The 13,435-nt window shown below is 58.4% G+C and overlaps 4 protein-coding genes across 4 annotated transcripts; 2 read left to right on the top strand and 2 right to left on the bottom strand.

The window, feature by feature from the left end:
- Window positions 1-1,169: 1,169 nt before the first annotated feature.
- Window positions 1,170-4,139, bottom strand: MYCTH_2304982 (uncharacterized protein). The gene is made up of 4 exons (XM_003663222.1): window positions 3,803-4,139; window positions 2,614-3,579; window positions 2,224-2,507; window positions 1,170-2,011 (listed from the first exon to the last, which is right to left on the bottom strand). Exons 1-4 carry the CDS (start codon window positions 3,986-3,988, stop codon window positions 1,456-1,458), a joined length of 1,992 nt encoding a protein of 663 aa, XP_003663270.1. The 5' UTR covers window positions 3,989-4,139; the 3' UTR covers window positions 1,170-1,455.
- A 1,587-nt stretch (window positions 4,140-5,726) lies between these two features.
- MYCTH_2304978 (uncharacterized protein) lies at window positions 5,727-8,438 on the top strand. The gene has a single exon (XM_003663221.1). It carries the CDS (start codon window positions 5,890-5,892, stop codon window positions 7,810-7,812), a length of 1,923 nt encoding a protein of 640 aa, XP_003663269.1. The 5' UTR covers window positions 5,727-5,889; the 3' UTR covers window positions 7,813-8,438.
- A 1-nt stretch (window position 8,439) lies between these two features.
- Window positions 8,440-11,176, top strand: MYCTH_2304976 (uncharacterized protein). Its single transcript, XM_003663220.1, has 3 exons — window positions 8,440-8,696; window positions 8,749-9,139; window positions 9,202-11,176. The coding sequence occupies exons 1-3, from the start codon at window positions 8,591-8,593 to the stop codon at window positions 10,751-10,753; spliced, it is 2,049 nt and encodes a 682-aa protein (XP_003663268.1). The 5' UTR covers window positions 8,440-8,590; the 3' UTR covers window positions 10,754-11,176.
- MYCTH_2304975 (uncharacterized protein) lies at window positions 11,177-13,120 on the bottom strand. Its single transcript, XM_003663219.1, has one exon. It carries the CDS (start codon window positions 11,728-11,730, stop codon window positions 11,488-11,490), a length of 243 nt encoding a protein of 80 aa, XP_003663267.1. The 5' UTR covers window positions 11,731-13,120; the 3' UTR covers window positions 11,177-11,487.
- Between the last annotated feature and the right edge of the window lie 315 nt (window positions 13,121-13,435).

The raw sequence follows: 13,435 nt of genomic DNA, 5'->3' as shown, positions 1-13,435 counted from the left end.
CAAGGTTCCCACAACACCGGAAGAATAGTACTAGTATATACTCTATACTTACTTGCTTCCTTCCGTGCATACACCAAAAGGTAATCCGGCTGAAGAAGAACATGAAGCCAGCCGCCCTGACCTTCGGGGACTGGGTGGCCAATGGGAGACAACCCCCGGAGCAATACATGGTACGGGACGGAGTACTTCCACAGTTATAGATTACTCAAGTATATATATGCATGTCAGACCAACGACGGCGTTGCATTGGCCTCCGCTCCGGCAACCCGACCGTGGAAGGGGTTCATTGTACCAGCAAAGTTAGTCTCGCAAGGTGCGCGGACACACGTACTCCGCCTTGGACTCGGCGACCTCCTCCGGTGATCCCGAAACAGGGTGCAGCAGGATGTGGGAAGGAGGAGGAGGGAGGAGGAGGTTCAACCCCAACAACGGGAAGTCGTCAAGTCGCCGAATCAGAAACCCTCCTGCTACCCTCCATCCCCTTTTTCCCCCGCCTTATGCGGGATCTGCGCCCGAGCTGAGACTTAGGGCTGACTCCCGCCCTTGCATTTGCATGGGATGGTGCCACTATCGGCCTCCACCATGTCTTTTATATGCATCTCCATCGCCGTCGACTTCGGCGACTGTTCCACCCCCTTCCCCTCCCTACAGTGTACCTTTCCCTCTCCGCTTGTGACTCCTCACCCATCCGTTTGGGTGCTCGAGAAACACATTCCACGACAAGCAAACACCCCCCCTTTTTTCCCCGGCCCCTACTTCCCCCTCCCATCAACTGTACATGCATGGACTCGCAACACCTCTGCTTGGCGGTATCCCCTTCAGCGATCAGCACTTAGCGAATGGAACCACTATCTCAGGAGCAGAGTGCCAATTCAAAGCGGACGGCGGCCTGGAAGAACCGACACCGCCGAGGAATTTCTCGCCTTATTCTCTCCCCAGCCATGGTCTGATAGGGACAGGGACGCGGATACAAGAAAATCCTTCGGACTTGATTCTTCTTCCGTAAGCCTAGCGGGGGGAAACTAAGCATGCCGTTAGAAGAAAGAGAATTAATTACTGGCCATGATCTCTCCGGGATATTTCTTCTCCCCAACGGTCCCTATCCAAACTTGAAAGGAAAGAGATACAAAAATACACCAATAAAAATAATAAAAATAATAAAAATAAAAAATAAAAATCAAAGTTCAAGGCTGCAGGCCAAACTCCTTTATTTTCTTCCTCGAGCGCTGCGCTACCAGCTGCACCCAGATAAACAAACCCAGCCTTGATTAAACAAACACCTTAGATAATTAGAACCGGAAACCCGTTTTTTCCCTTTACTCCCCTAAAAACGGGGAGACGACATCACCCCGAAATCCGACACGGCCCGCCCTTCCACAGCATCAAGCCGCCATGGCCCGGAGGCTTTTTTTTGTTTCTTTGTCTTTTTTTTTTCCCCTTTCCCTCTGTCTGTCTTCACTCCTGGCTGACCCTTCCCATGACGCCGCTGCCGACGGCAGCTCCATTGGCGGCGGCGTTCTGGAACTCGCTCATGATGCCCTCGTCGGCGTTGATGCTGCTCATCATCTGCTCCTGGGTGAAGCCGACCCAGAAGGCCGGGCTGATCTGCTGGGCCTTCTTCTCGCGGTAGATGTCGTGGGCGACGGCGCGGACCTGGGTCCAGGCGGTGTCGGCGGCCTTCCAGACGCGGCTGAGCTTGCGGAGGGCGCCGATGTTGAGGCGGATCTGCTGGCGCAGGTGGTCCTCGTCGTCGACGAAGTAGAGCGCCCACCGGGACAGGTGCACGATCGACGAGAGCGTCACGACGCACGTGAAGAAGTGCGTGTGCTGCGTCACCGGCACCGCCTGCGTGATCATCTTGGAGATCTCCGCCGCCGCCGTCAGCGTGTGCCGCGTGTGCGCGTTGAACACGTCGCCCGACGGCACCGGCCGGTGCGGCGCGCACGAGTTGACGGCCTGCACGGGCGTCGTGTCGAGCTGCGAGAGCGGTTGGTGCAGCATGATGGTGCAGCTATGGTGTGTGTGTGTGTGTTGGGGTTCCGGATCGGTTAGTTTTTTTTTTTTTTTTTTTTTTTTTTTTTTTTTTTTTTTTTTGGTTCGTCTGGGATCAATATTCGGAAATGGGAAACAAAAAGGCAAGAAGGAGGGAAGGGGAGGAGGAAGAGGAGAGGAGAGGGGGAGGGAAAGGAAGAGAGGAGAGGGGGAGGGAAAGGGAAAACATACGCATGGGTGATAAAGTGCGCCTGGAACATCATCTCGTCCAGGGTGCAGTTCTTGTTCAGGTCGTCGCGCTTGCTGTCCGGCAGGTGTATCCTCCAGTTGGTCAGCAGCGACTGCACGCGGTCGACGGTGGAGTCGTCGGGGAACATGACGGGCGGCATGCGCATCATCCGGCCCAGGTTCCGGGCCGCGGCGATGCGGTAGGTGAAGGACGAGAACTCGCGATCCTCGTCCGAGAAGCCTTGGTCGTCAAAGTCCTCCATGTAGAGGGTTTGGGTGGGAATCCGCTGGAGGGAGGGAGGGGGTGGTGGAAAAAAAAAAACCAGGTTAGCCCAGTCTTGTTTGTTGGGACGACTTGAAGACGAGTGAGAGCCAAAGTCACGTAATACTCACGCCCGTGAGGTACTGCTGCTCCTCACACGGCAGGCCCACGTCGGCCTGTATGTCGAACAGCAGAAACTTGGTGACGCGGTGGACGCCGGCGATCATGCCGTCGCAGACGTACAGATCCCACCAGGTCCGCCGCCAGCTCTCCTCGAGCACGGGGTTGCCGCGGCCGTGGATAGTGGCGAAGTCACGCTTGTTGAGGTCGATCTCGATGGCGTAGTGCTCGCAGTCGGCAAGCAGCTCCCGGGCTCTCGGCTGGTTGCACTGGCCGTCCAGGCCGATGATGATGAGCAGCAGGGCCTGGATCAGGAAGCCGTCCTTGGTGGTGCCGGGCTGGTAGCACAGCCGGATGGCCTCGTCGAGGTAGGTGGCCCTGGCGGGCCCGGCGTCGATGTAGAGCGAGCCGATGTACCGCATGGCGGCCAGGACGATGTTCATGTTCGGGGCGAAGCCCTCCTTGAGCATGCGGAGGAAGTACTCCTTGGGCAGCACGAAGGGGTGGCCTGCGTGGAAGAAGTGATAGAAGGCGTCGAAGCAGCGCTGCTCCAGCGTGGGCGGCGGCGCCTGGACCGGAGGCGCGCCGGCCGTGGCGGACGTCAGGGCCAGACCGTTGGGATCCATGGCGTTGACGAACGGGTTCCGGTAGAGGGGGACGCTAGTCAGCGGGGACGGGTTCGTATAAGAGGCCGGAGACTGCTCCGGGAGCACAATGGCTGGGTTGAAGCCGGCGAGGCCGGACGCGGTCAGGTTCACGTTCACGTTCACGCCCCCGTGTCCCAGCAGCATGGGACAGTCCCCCTCGGTGCCCGGGTAGGGCGGGGAGGAGGATGCATGCCGCTTGTTCGGGTTATGTGCCGTCCCCCTTCTCGGGCCCTTGTAGCCGCGGCGAGAGGGCACGTAGAGACACTCGGTGTTGGAGCTAGTGCAGCGCGAGCAAGGGTTGTTCCCATCGCACTTGAGATGCTTGCCGCGCTGTGGAGCGTCGGAGAGAAATTGATCAGCACGCGCATCGCCTGCAGGAGGAACAGGATAGGATACGATAGGATATTTTAGGAGATATAAATAAATCAAGGCGAAAAAAAAAACATAAATAAAATTTGGATATAAATAAAACCAAGATTAAGGAACCACAGAAACAAGGGTTCAGGAGAGTCAGGAATACGGGTAACTAGTGTCAGCAAAGCATGGAACATACACAGGCGAGACAGGCTGCGGGGACCGAAGCAGGAGCGACAGGGTGTGGCTCAGTGGTCGCCGATGAGATCGGGGTGGCAGTCGAGGTCGCCGTCCCCGTGGACACCGACGGCGAGCTGTTAGCGGAATCACTGGAAGAGGGCGCCGTCAGCTGTGGGGCGCCGCCCGCTGTCGCGTAAGGATCCATGTGCCGTGCCGGGACCAAAGCAGGTCAGATCAGACGATGGTTATTTTGAGCGCGTGTGCTTGGCCGAACGGCGGGATTCGAGGGTGCGGAAAGAGAGAGGAAGATGGCCGGATGAATGGGGAGAACGGATCGCGAAAAGGAAGGGAGGGGGGGGGGGGGGTGCAGCGAGTTTCGTGGAGAGAGGCGGACCCCCAAGGCAGCGAACGAACCACTAAGATCCGGGCCAATTCAATTGCTCTCCAGCCGTAGTGGTAGAAAATGCACGGAGCCTGGTCGAGGGATGCTGCTCGTCTCTCTGCCTCTCTTCTTGCACGAGTCTCAACCACTGCGGTCCGGTCTGAAAATGGTCCCTTGGGACTCTATGTCCGAGATGGATGGTTTGCAACAAGAAAAAAAAATGATTTTGGGACGAACGAGCAATCGCTCCAGCCCGTTGAGCGTCAGTTCCTCTCCGCTCTTGGCTTCGACTTCTCGCGCAGCCTGGCCCTAGTGTATACCATGTATTCAGGCCGCTCCCCCTGGCCCCAAAAAGAGCAACATGCAGGGACCGGCACAGTTACAACGGGCGCTAACCGCTGGGTAATGGAGGGTACATACAAATGTAACTATCTCTGGTATGTGAATACATAGGTTTAGTACATACATACTACGAACTGTGCATCTAGACCTCAATGACAAATCTTCAATAACTACAGCTTGGTTCGCCCGTGGTGCTTCGGTGCGACCCAATACCAGATATGAACCCCCACGAAACCGAGCTGTCTAAGCGGGTGGCGGCAGGCGGTCGAGGATGAAGGGTTGGAGCTTTGGATGCGGGGAGAGTCCGCGCGTTTCTTCTCAACGAGCCGTGCGGTCCGCGACATGTACGGATTATGTATATACGGATTAAAGTACTAGGTACTCCGTACCAGTAGTGAAAAGGGGAAACCCGTCGTGGATGGAGACTGCTAGTCTGTTAATGGTTAACCCCATCTTCGGGACGCCAAACCGAGCACGGCCTTACCAATCCTTTATCTCCTGAGATTCTCCATCTGATAGACACATGGCAGGCCGACGGTACAGCTGAACACTCCACCGTCGGACGTCGCTGATTGGCGCTGAAGAGGCACAGCTCGAACGCTGAAACGGCGGGAATGCGACGCTGTGGCGGACGCGGAACGAGCCTGTTCGCCAACGGCCGCTGCGCCAAAACTGCAAAGTACTAGTACTGCAAAAGCACAGACTGCAGGGCAGCCGTTGCAGATTCCCGATTCGACGATTCTTCCTTTTACACAGTACTTACGTTAGCAACTTCGTACCTCGTAGAATAGCGAATGTCTTCTTTCTGTTCGTAGGTAACTAGGGTAATGTTAGTAAGCCGGAAATTATTGACTGATAAAGAGAGGAAAGAAGCAACAGGATGAAAAATATTGATTTGAACAGCTTCTCTCAGCCGAGTATCGAGCGAGCCAGCCATACGCACCTCCCTAATACAGCGAATAACTTCCACCAGTGACATAATAATTTCTTCCCCTCTTTTCCTGTTTTCACCTATTCCTAGCTTCTTCCTCAACTTCACTTCAATTCTCGCTTATCTTCCTGAAGAACTTGGGAACAGGAATGATGCAGGGCACAACTGTCTGAATAAGTAGAAGGCATTCGAACAGCGGCTCCACTCTTCATACCTGCCCTTACCTACTACTACCGCAGGACGTCCTTCACATTTCCGCATCCAATTCGGCGGTTGAAACGATGTGGGACAGTTGAAGACGTGGAGGGTTAGGGTCCGCTCGCGCCGGGATGCCCCTCCATCATCATCATCTTCTTCTTCTTCATTAACCTCCATCAACAATAAATAAATTCGAAGTACGGGTAAGGCCGATTATAAACACCAGTGTGCACGCCAACCGCCACGCCCTGAGATGGACCCGGTATCGATCGCTGGCCTCGCCATCGGCGTTGCGTCGATCGGGCTGCAAGTGTACACGAGCTGCGTACAGGGCATCCAACTACTCGTCACGGCGGCCAATTTCCCCGAAGACTGCAAGTATCTGAACCTCCGCTTGCGCATGGAGCAGCAGCGCCTGTTTGCCTGGAGTGAAACGTCGGGGCTGCTCGACTTGGACGCCGAGAATAGACAGAGAATCCTCGAGTCCAACACCTTTGTCCTCCACCGCCAGACCGTTCTCGACCTGCTGGTCCAGGTAGAATGTCTGTTCAGGGAGTTCAGGGAGCATCAGGCCCGCAACAAGCGCCTCCAGCCGGTTCCTGACCAGGAGGATGTCTTGTTGAATCCCGACAAGGACGCCGCAGGCGCCAACTTCCCCCTGCCCCAACGCCGGAGGGACTTCATCAAGAAGGCCATGCAGAGCCTCAGGGCGACCTCGCAGGAAGCCGCCCAGCGACTGCGCTGGGTCTCGTTCGACAAGGCTGCGTTCGAGCTTCTCCTCGCGAGGTTCTCCACGCTAAACGATAGCATGACCAACATCCTGGACGCCAGGATGCAGGTCGAGATTCACCACACCGTCCAGGACACAAACCGTGGCGTGCTGCAGTTGCACCACAAGATCACTGACCTCTCTCGCCTCGTAATGGCCCTCAACGTCAAGCTCGAGGCCGCCTCTCCTCTGCCGGCAACGCAGATGTCGATCGCACAGAAGCGTGCCAACGCCGACGCCCTCCAGTTGCTGTCTCAGCTCGCCAAGTTCAAGGCGTTCAACGAGTCGATCGAGTCCAGCAAGAAGAACCCCTGGGACGAGGCTACCGCCATGTGCCTGGAGCTGGGAAGCCCGGACCAGCCGAAGCATCTCTTGCTTGACCGCTCCATGGTCGACATAGACCCTGCTGCGCTCGAGTCGGACCTTCCGAGGTGTGAAGCTACCCTCCGTCTCCCTAACGGCGAGAGCAAGAAGGTCTGGGTCGAGTGGAAGGACTACGATCACCAGCGGCGCGGCGACCTCTCGCCGCCCAAGACCGTCATATGCGAGAGGGTCCGCAAACTGGCAGCCCTGCTGAACCACTCCCCAAAGCCCGAAGCCTTTAGGACGCCTCACTGTCTTGGCTTCTTCGACAAGGCGAGCGCTGGCGGGGTCGAGGACGAAGAGCAGGACGTCCTCAATATGCGCCTCGGCCTTGTCTTTCAGAGACCCCTTGACGAGGGCCTCCACGCCTCCCTCCCGCCCATCTCGCTCCGCGACCTGCTCCAGACTTCTCGCAAGCCGCGTGTCACGGACCGAGTCAAGCTCGCGCACGCCATCAGCAACTGTCTCCTGTACCTGCACGCGGTCAACTGGTTACACAAGGGTCTACGGAGCGAGAATATCATCTTTTTCCGTACCACCGACGGCCAGGTTGACTACTCGAAGCCGTACCTCTCTGGCTTCGACTTTTCTAGGCCCGCCCGGGCAGAGGAGATGACAGAGATCCCGAACCCGGGAGAAACCGAGTACAACCTCTACAGGCATCCGCTGGCGCAGTCCACCAACCCAGAGGACCGCGAGCGCTTCAAGAAGAGTTTCGACATTTATAGCCTGGGCGTGCTTCTGGTCGAGATAGCACATTGGGCCACCGTCGAACGAGTCCTCGGCATCGATCTGAATGCCGCGAGGGGTCGGCCATCCGTCACCCTCAAAGTTCGCGAGAGACTGCTGGCCGAGGACCAGATCGCCGAGTTGGGTTCTTCTATGGGGGCCGTCTACGAGACCGCCACCCGGAAGTGCATAACGGGCGGGAAGGAATTGGGTTTGTCTGAGGGCGACGACGAGACTAACGATGCCGTGGCCGCCCGGCTCTCTATGGTTCTACACGAGGAAGTGGTCAAGCCGCTCGGAGATATCCGAATCTGAGCACACAAACAGCTTCCACTTGCCCGCAAGTGTTTCTCGTCTGTCTCGCGACTTCACAAAACCACGTGAGGTATCCTCATAACAGAGCACACGCACCCTCCCCACACCCAACGTCCCCCCGCTCTTGGCCGTCCCAAAGACCGGGAACACGCCCCTGGCCTCCAACCGGGTGTTGGCTGAGTCGAACAGTCGAACGGTTGAGATCGCGTTTTTTTGCAAATTCGAGAACAATCGCCCTGATCTCGTTGCTCTCCCACTGGTAGCTTCTCCACTTGGCTCCCCCAGACTCCGTGGCCGGATCGGGGTCCTCCATTTTAGCCTATTCAACCGGACCCGCGATGTCGCTCACACCCCATGACCTCGGCTGGGTTGAAAAAAGCTTAGCTCTGCGAAGCGACCCCGATGAACCCGGTGATGCCCTGGAGAGGCGGGCAGCCGGGAGCCAGGAGCCGGAAAATCCAGGTAAGAGGGGGGGTTGTAGCCACGGATAATCTGCACAAGCTCCAACACCGTCTGGCTCCAATCTCGGAAGACACTAGCCACCAGCCGAACAAATACAAAAAAAAGGAAGAGACGGCAGGAACGCGCCGGGATGTCGTAATGTCGTCAGAGACAAGGGGGGGGGGGGGCGGGGGGAAAATGCAGTTCCATTAGGTTTGCGGGATCGAGACCTACTTGGTACATATTCAGACCCGGCCCCGGGATGTCCTCGTCTACCGCACTTTTCGGACGAGTCCCGTGTCCTTGTCTCCGCCGCATCTCGGCCAGCCTCCTCAAAATGCAGCTTGCCGGATTGGTCCTGGCTCTCGCCGGCCTGGCGGCGGGCGAGTCCCTCAAAAAACTTGACACCAGCCTGACCATCCTGACCAAGAATGATCTCCTGGGTACGTATGCATGCTGCGTCTGCCCTCACTTACCAGGCTAACTCTTTCAAAGGGGCTTCCAGCCCTGACGCGGATACCGCCGTGATTCTCACCGACGCCCGCCCATATCAGCATGTCTCTGACGTGTGCCACAAGCTGGGCGAGCAGCTGTGGCGACCCGGGAAGGGCACTGGCAAGAAGAACGAAAGAGACGCTGCAGCTCTGCCGTTTGCAGAGTACCTGAAATATGACGGTATGGCTGATGCGTCATCCAAGTTCTGGGTCGGTGGTTCCGGTTTCGCGGCCGTAGACCTCGCCGGCCGTCATCAGACCGCGGACTCGGTCTCGCACTTGCGGCTCCCGGGATTGTGCGCAAACACGGCACCATTTTCGAACCAGAGCGCGCAGGACACGAGCTCCAGGTGGCAGATCAGCCTAGAGGTCAACAACCAGACTCTTACTGGGTAAGTGGTGGGGGCCAGCTGGCGTGGTCAAGGACTGTACAAGGTCTAACATTCACCTGCAGGTTTCGCGACCGCCTCTCTTTCCGCTTTCTCGGTATCCGCTATGCCCCGCAGCCGCAGCGGTTCACCTATTCTACCCTGTTCAAGGGGTCTGGCGAGGCGGCGTCTGCGCTCTCGTACGGCTCGCAGTGTATCCAATCGGGCGGCGGCAGCGAGGACTGTTTGTTCCTGAACATCTGGACCCCCTACCTTCCCAATCCCAACACTGCGCCCCAGAAGAAGAAGCTCCGTCCCGTCGGCGTGTGGATTCACGGAGGCGCCTTCACCGGCGGCACCGCCAACGACCCCACTTTTGACGGTGCCAACATGGTATCCAGAGGCGACATGGTGTTGGTGGCCATCAACTATCGGCTCTTGGCTTTCGGTTTCCTCGCCCTCAAGGACGGCAAGTCGAACGGAAACTACGGCCTGGCCGACCAGATCACCGCCCTGGACTGGGTGCGCAACAACATCCATCACTTTGGCGGAGACAAGGACCGCATCACCGTCTTTGGTCAGTCGGCGGGCGCTGGCTCGGTACGGGCGCTGATAGCCTCGCCCGAGGCCGCCGGCAAGTTCTCGGGCGCCATCATGCTGTCCAATCTCGGTGGTATCAACTACGGGACCACGTACTCTCAGTACTACACCATCGACGAAGAAGTCGATGTCGCCGCTAAGCCTATCCTCTCCGCGACCAACTGCGCCAATGCCGCCTCTCAGGTTGACTGCCTCCGCGCCGTCCCGGCATCTACCCTCGCCACGTTCGGCGATGCCCGCTACCTCGTCGTCGATGGCACCTATCTCAAGTCCCGCTCCCTTCCGGTGACCGGGCCCCGGCTCCCTATCAAGCTGATGATGGGCATCACCCGCGACGACGGCGCGCCCTTCATCTCGTTCCCCACGACGACTAACGAATCAGCCTACCTCGACTCGGTCGGCCTGCCACTCCCCTCCCCGAGGCTCTTCCCGATTACCCCGACGGGCAACGCCACCCTCGATCTCTACACGACGGCGTCTCGGATCGCGACCGACGGCATCTTTCGATGCATAGACCAAGCGACGGCCTCTTCCCTCCTCACCCACGGCCGGCTCGACCACATCTACTTCTACGAGTTTGACCGGACCTACCAGACGCAGGGCTGGCCGGGCATCGACGTGTGCGAGCCGCCCCGCACGCCCTCCCACCCGGCCGGCGACCCGTCTAAGCCGTACCTGCGCTGCCACTCGGGAGAGTTGTACTACGTCTTTGGAAACCTGCACCGGCAGGGTCTGCCGATGCGGGACGATGGCGACTTGGCGTTTGAGCAGAGCGTCTTGGACAGTTTTGCGTCGTTCATCCGGACGGGGGACCCGAATCCGGACGACGCCTGGTTGAAGGCCAGGGGCTACCAGCAGCAGCAACAACAACAACAACAACAACAAGGGCGGAAGAGAGATCGGTGGGAGCCGAGCACCAAGCGGGGCGGGTTGAAGTTGAGATTACTGGATTGGCCTGCTTCAAGGATGAGCGGGTTCCGCGAGGAGAAGCAGTGCGAGAGTCTCGGCTTGGGGCTGGGCTTTTACGAGGGAAAATAAGACAGCTAGATCAACGGTGAAGGGGTGCCGTGTCCACCAGGGTAAATAAACGATAATAATAACTTGGCAGTGGGCGTTAAGCCTACGACACAGTGCCTTGAAATATGATGTTCTGACATATGTCCATTGCTCTTCTTCCGGGTTCATCTCGCTGGAGGATAGCTCGGACTGGCTACCCCAGCGTGTCACGGTATGGTGCATGCATGCAGAGAGCATCTCCCACACGAAAGCTCTGGTCAAAAGACCCAACGGATCCCACAGCCGGTTCTCGATTGTCGTGTACAGACATTGTTGCCGCCAACAACTACACCACAGCCCCGTTAGTGCACAAAGTTAGGTATCAAAAGTAGAAGCCGAGTCCGAAAAAAAAAACGCCCAAATAACCTCCCACAATCGACTGAGAGCCAGCCCATACATACCTTTGGACTGGACATCCCGGGACCCGGCTCGATCCGCGAACCGAATCGCACTCAATCACAAACCGCGACCCAGAGCCGAAAACAACAATGCATCCCCTTCCCCCCCTTTTCTTCTCCCTTCTCCGCGCTCCTTTCCCTTTCCCAACGTATCAAGGGCAGTATCATATACAAGGGCATGGGCATTACCAGCCTCCCCATATACCATATCCCATTTGATCACCTCTTCATCCTCTAAATCCGTGCACGTACTCGAACAGCCAAGGCACCCCAAGCATCCCATCCGAACAAGGATAATGACGATAACAAGCGCGCGCGCTAATCCTCCTCCTCCTCCCCCCCTTCCTCATAGAGCACGGCAAAACTCCATCCCGACCGCCTGCTGGACTCCCCGAGGCTGCTCTTGAGCCAGCAGGTGGGCCGCCCGCCTTCATCGTCGCCGTCGTTGTTGTTGTTGTCCTTGTCGTCGCTGCTCTCGCCCCAGCCGGCGCCCACGCAGCCGTCCTGGACGGCGCACAGCCCGATGCAGTCGACCAGCGAGTTGGTCGGCGTCTGGTACATGTCTGTTGTGGAGCCTTGTTGCGAGGTGTAGTCTGGAATAAATAAGGAGGTGGGTGTTAGTTGGGTTTGTTGGAAGGGAAGAGAGAGAGAGAGAGAGAGTGAGAGAGAAAGGGGGGAAAGGAAAGAAAAAGGAGAAGGGCGAGGGGAACGAACCGCGGTCGCATAGTAGGAGGAACCTCCTAAGGGAACCGCCTTCGCTGGGCGTGTACAAGGTGAGGTTGTCTGCCGGGCAGGATAGGGCGGCCGAGGAGGGGTCGGCGGTCGCAGTGGGGTCGGGGAGGAGGAGAGGGGGTGTCGGTGTGGTGCCTGTCGTGGGCGTGGCGGTGCTGGTCGTGGGGTTGGTGGTGACGGAGGTGGTAGAGGGAGCGGCGGGCGACGACGGCGATGCGGTCGCGTCGTCCGTCTCCTTTGAGTTTCTGGACGACAGCCCGACGCCGACGCCGACGCCGATCCCCACGCCCGCCGCGATGGCGATGACCAAGACCAGGATCCCCAGCGCCAGTACCACCTTGAACCGCCGCCTGGTCATCCCGCAGATGACCTCCCTCTTCACTCTCCCTTTCCCTCCTCCTCCTCCTCTCCCACCTATCCTCCCCGCCGCCGCCGCCGCCGCCGCTACTGCTGCTGCTCCACGCCGCCTCTTTCTCTTCCCCGGCGGCGACGACGACGGTTGGTCAAACGGGCTGCTAAACACACTCTCACTGTCCTCCCGCGGGGCTGCCAGCTCCGGCAGGGCCCCCCCAAGCGCCGAGTGGCTGTTTAAGAAGCCCGGCTTGCCGCCCTGGGCGTCCCATGCCTTGGAGGCGGGGAGCGCCGGGTGGGCTGGCAGTTCGGGCACGGTAGGATGATGGGGAGGTGGTGGCGGCGACTGGGGTTGCGCGACGTCGGGCGGAGGGGCGACCTCGAGGGTCGAGTGGGGGATGAACTCCGGGGCCAGAACGGAGCGCGTCGGGTGCGCGAGCTCGATGTCGCGGCCTTGGAGGAGGGCATCATCCCTGTGGAGGGGGGGTGGTGGTGGTGGTGGTGGTGGTGGTGGTGGTGGTGGGACCGGGCCAGGAGTCTGTCCAAACGCGGGCCGTAGCTTGGGATCTACGGGGCTTTCCATCTCGGATAGGGTGTTCTTTGCGTCCGGAGCCGCTAGGGCGGCATTGCGGCGAGGGGGAACGCGGATTCACCGGGCGCAAGACAACGGGAAAAGGAAGAGTGAGGCAACGCGGCGGCGAGGAGCCGGCTTGTTCAACACAGCACGCCCGGCATCATCCGTGGGTACTGTGTCCGTAATCCGTTGTGAACAGGGGTTGAGTCCTCAGCAGTGGAGAGAAAAGGGGGTAATAAGGGAGCATCAGTCACCAACTGACTTTGTGTGTTTGTGTTTTAGCGGGATTTTCTCACTGATACTACCTTACGCCAGCTACACTGCCTAACTGGTGTACTAGGTAGTGAGTGTAACGAAAGCGTAGCGTGCATGCCGCGGTAGGATCATCAATACGTCCCGAGGCAGCAGGGTTGTCAATCAGGATGGGCTCGCTCGCTTCTGGCCCCCAAGCTGCGTGGTGACAGGGGCTGATTCCTCCCGTCTGTACGGAGTAGTATTCTGGTAGGTAGTGGTTATCCGCCAAGGTTAGCGCTTACTCGCTGCCTCGTGTATCCATAGCGTATGCATCACACGCGCTCATGGCGGCCGACACTTCTAGAAGGAGGTTGA

Source organism: Thermothelomyces thermophilus, chromosome 3 (genome assembly GCF_000226095.1).
Source record: "Thermothelomyces thermophilus ATCC 42464 chromosome 3, complete sequence".
In the NCBI taxonomy this organism is placed as follows: domain Eukaryota; kingdom Fungi; phylum Ascomycota; class Sordariomycetes; order Sordariales; family Chaetomiaceae; genus Thermothelomyces; species Thermothelomyces thermophilus.
The sequence above is the reverse complement of the archived record's forward strand: the minus strand, read 5'-3'. Positions and strand labels throughout refer to the sequence as shown.

Bases quoted from the DNA above. Each gene is read 5' to 3' on its own strand.
- MYCTH_2304982 (XM_003663222.1), bottom strand. From the start codon at position 3,988: ATGGATCCTTACGCGACAGCGGGCGGCGCCCCACAGCTGACGGCGCCC. The intron at 3,580-3,802 runs GTATGTTCCATG...GACGCTCCACAG, and splicing joins CCGCAGCCTGTCTCGCCTGT to CGCGGCAAGCATCTCAAGTG. The intron at 2,012-2,223 runs GTATGTTTTCCC...CACACACCATAG, and splicing joins GCGCACTTTATCACCCATGC to CTGCACCATCATGCTGCACC.
- MYCTH_2304978 (XM_003663221.1), top strand. From the start codon at position 5,890: ATGGACCCGGTATCGATCGCTGGCCTCGCCATCGGCGTTGCGTCGATC.
- MYCTH_2304976 (XM_003663220.1), top strand. From the start codon at position 8,591: ATGCAGCTTGCCGGATTGGTCCTGGCTCTCGCCGGCCTGGCGGCGGGC. The intron at 8,697-8,748 runs GTACGTATGCAT...ACTCTTTCAAAG, and splicing joins GACCAAGAATGATCTCCTGG to GGGCTTCCAGCCCTGACGCG. The intron at 9,140-9,201 runs GTAAGTGGTGGG...ATTCACCTGCAG, and splicing joins AACAACCAGACTCTTACTGG to GTTTCGCGACCGCCTCTCTT.
- MYCTH_2304975 (XM_003663219.1), bottom strand. From the start codon at position 11,730: ATGTACCAGACGCCGACCAACTCGCTGGTCGACTGCATCGGGCTGTGC.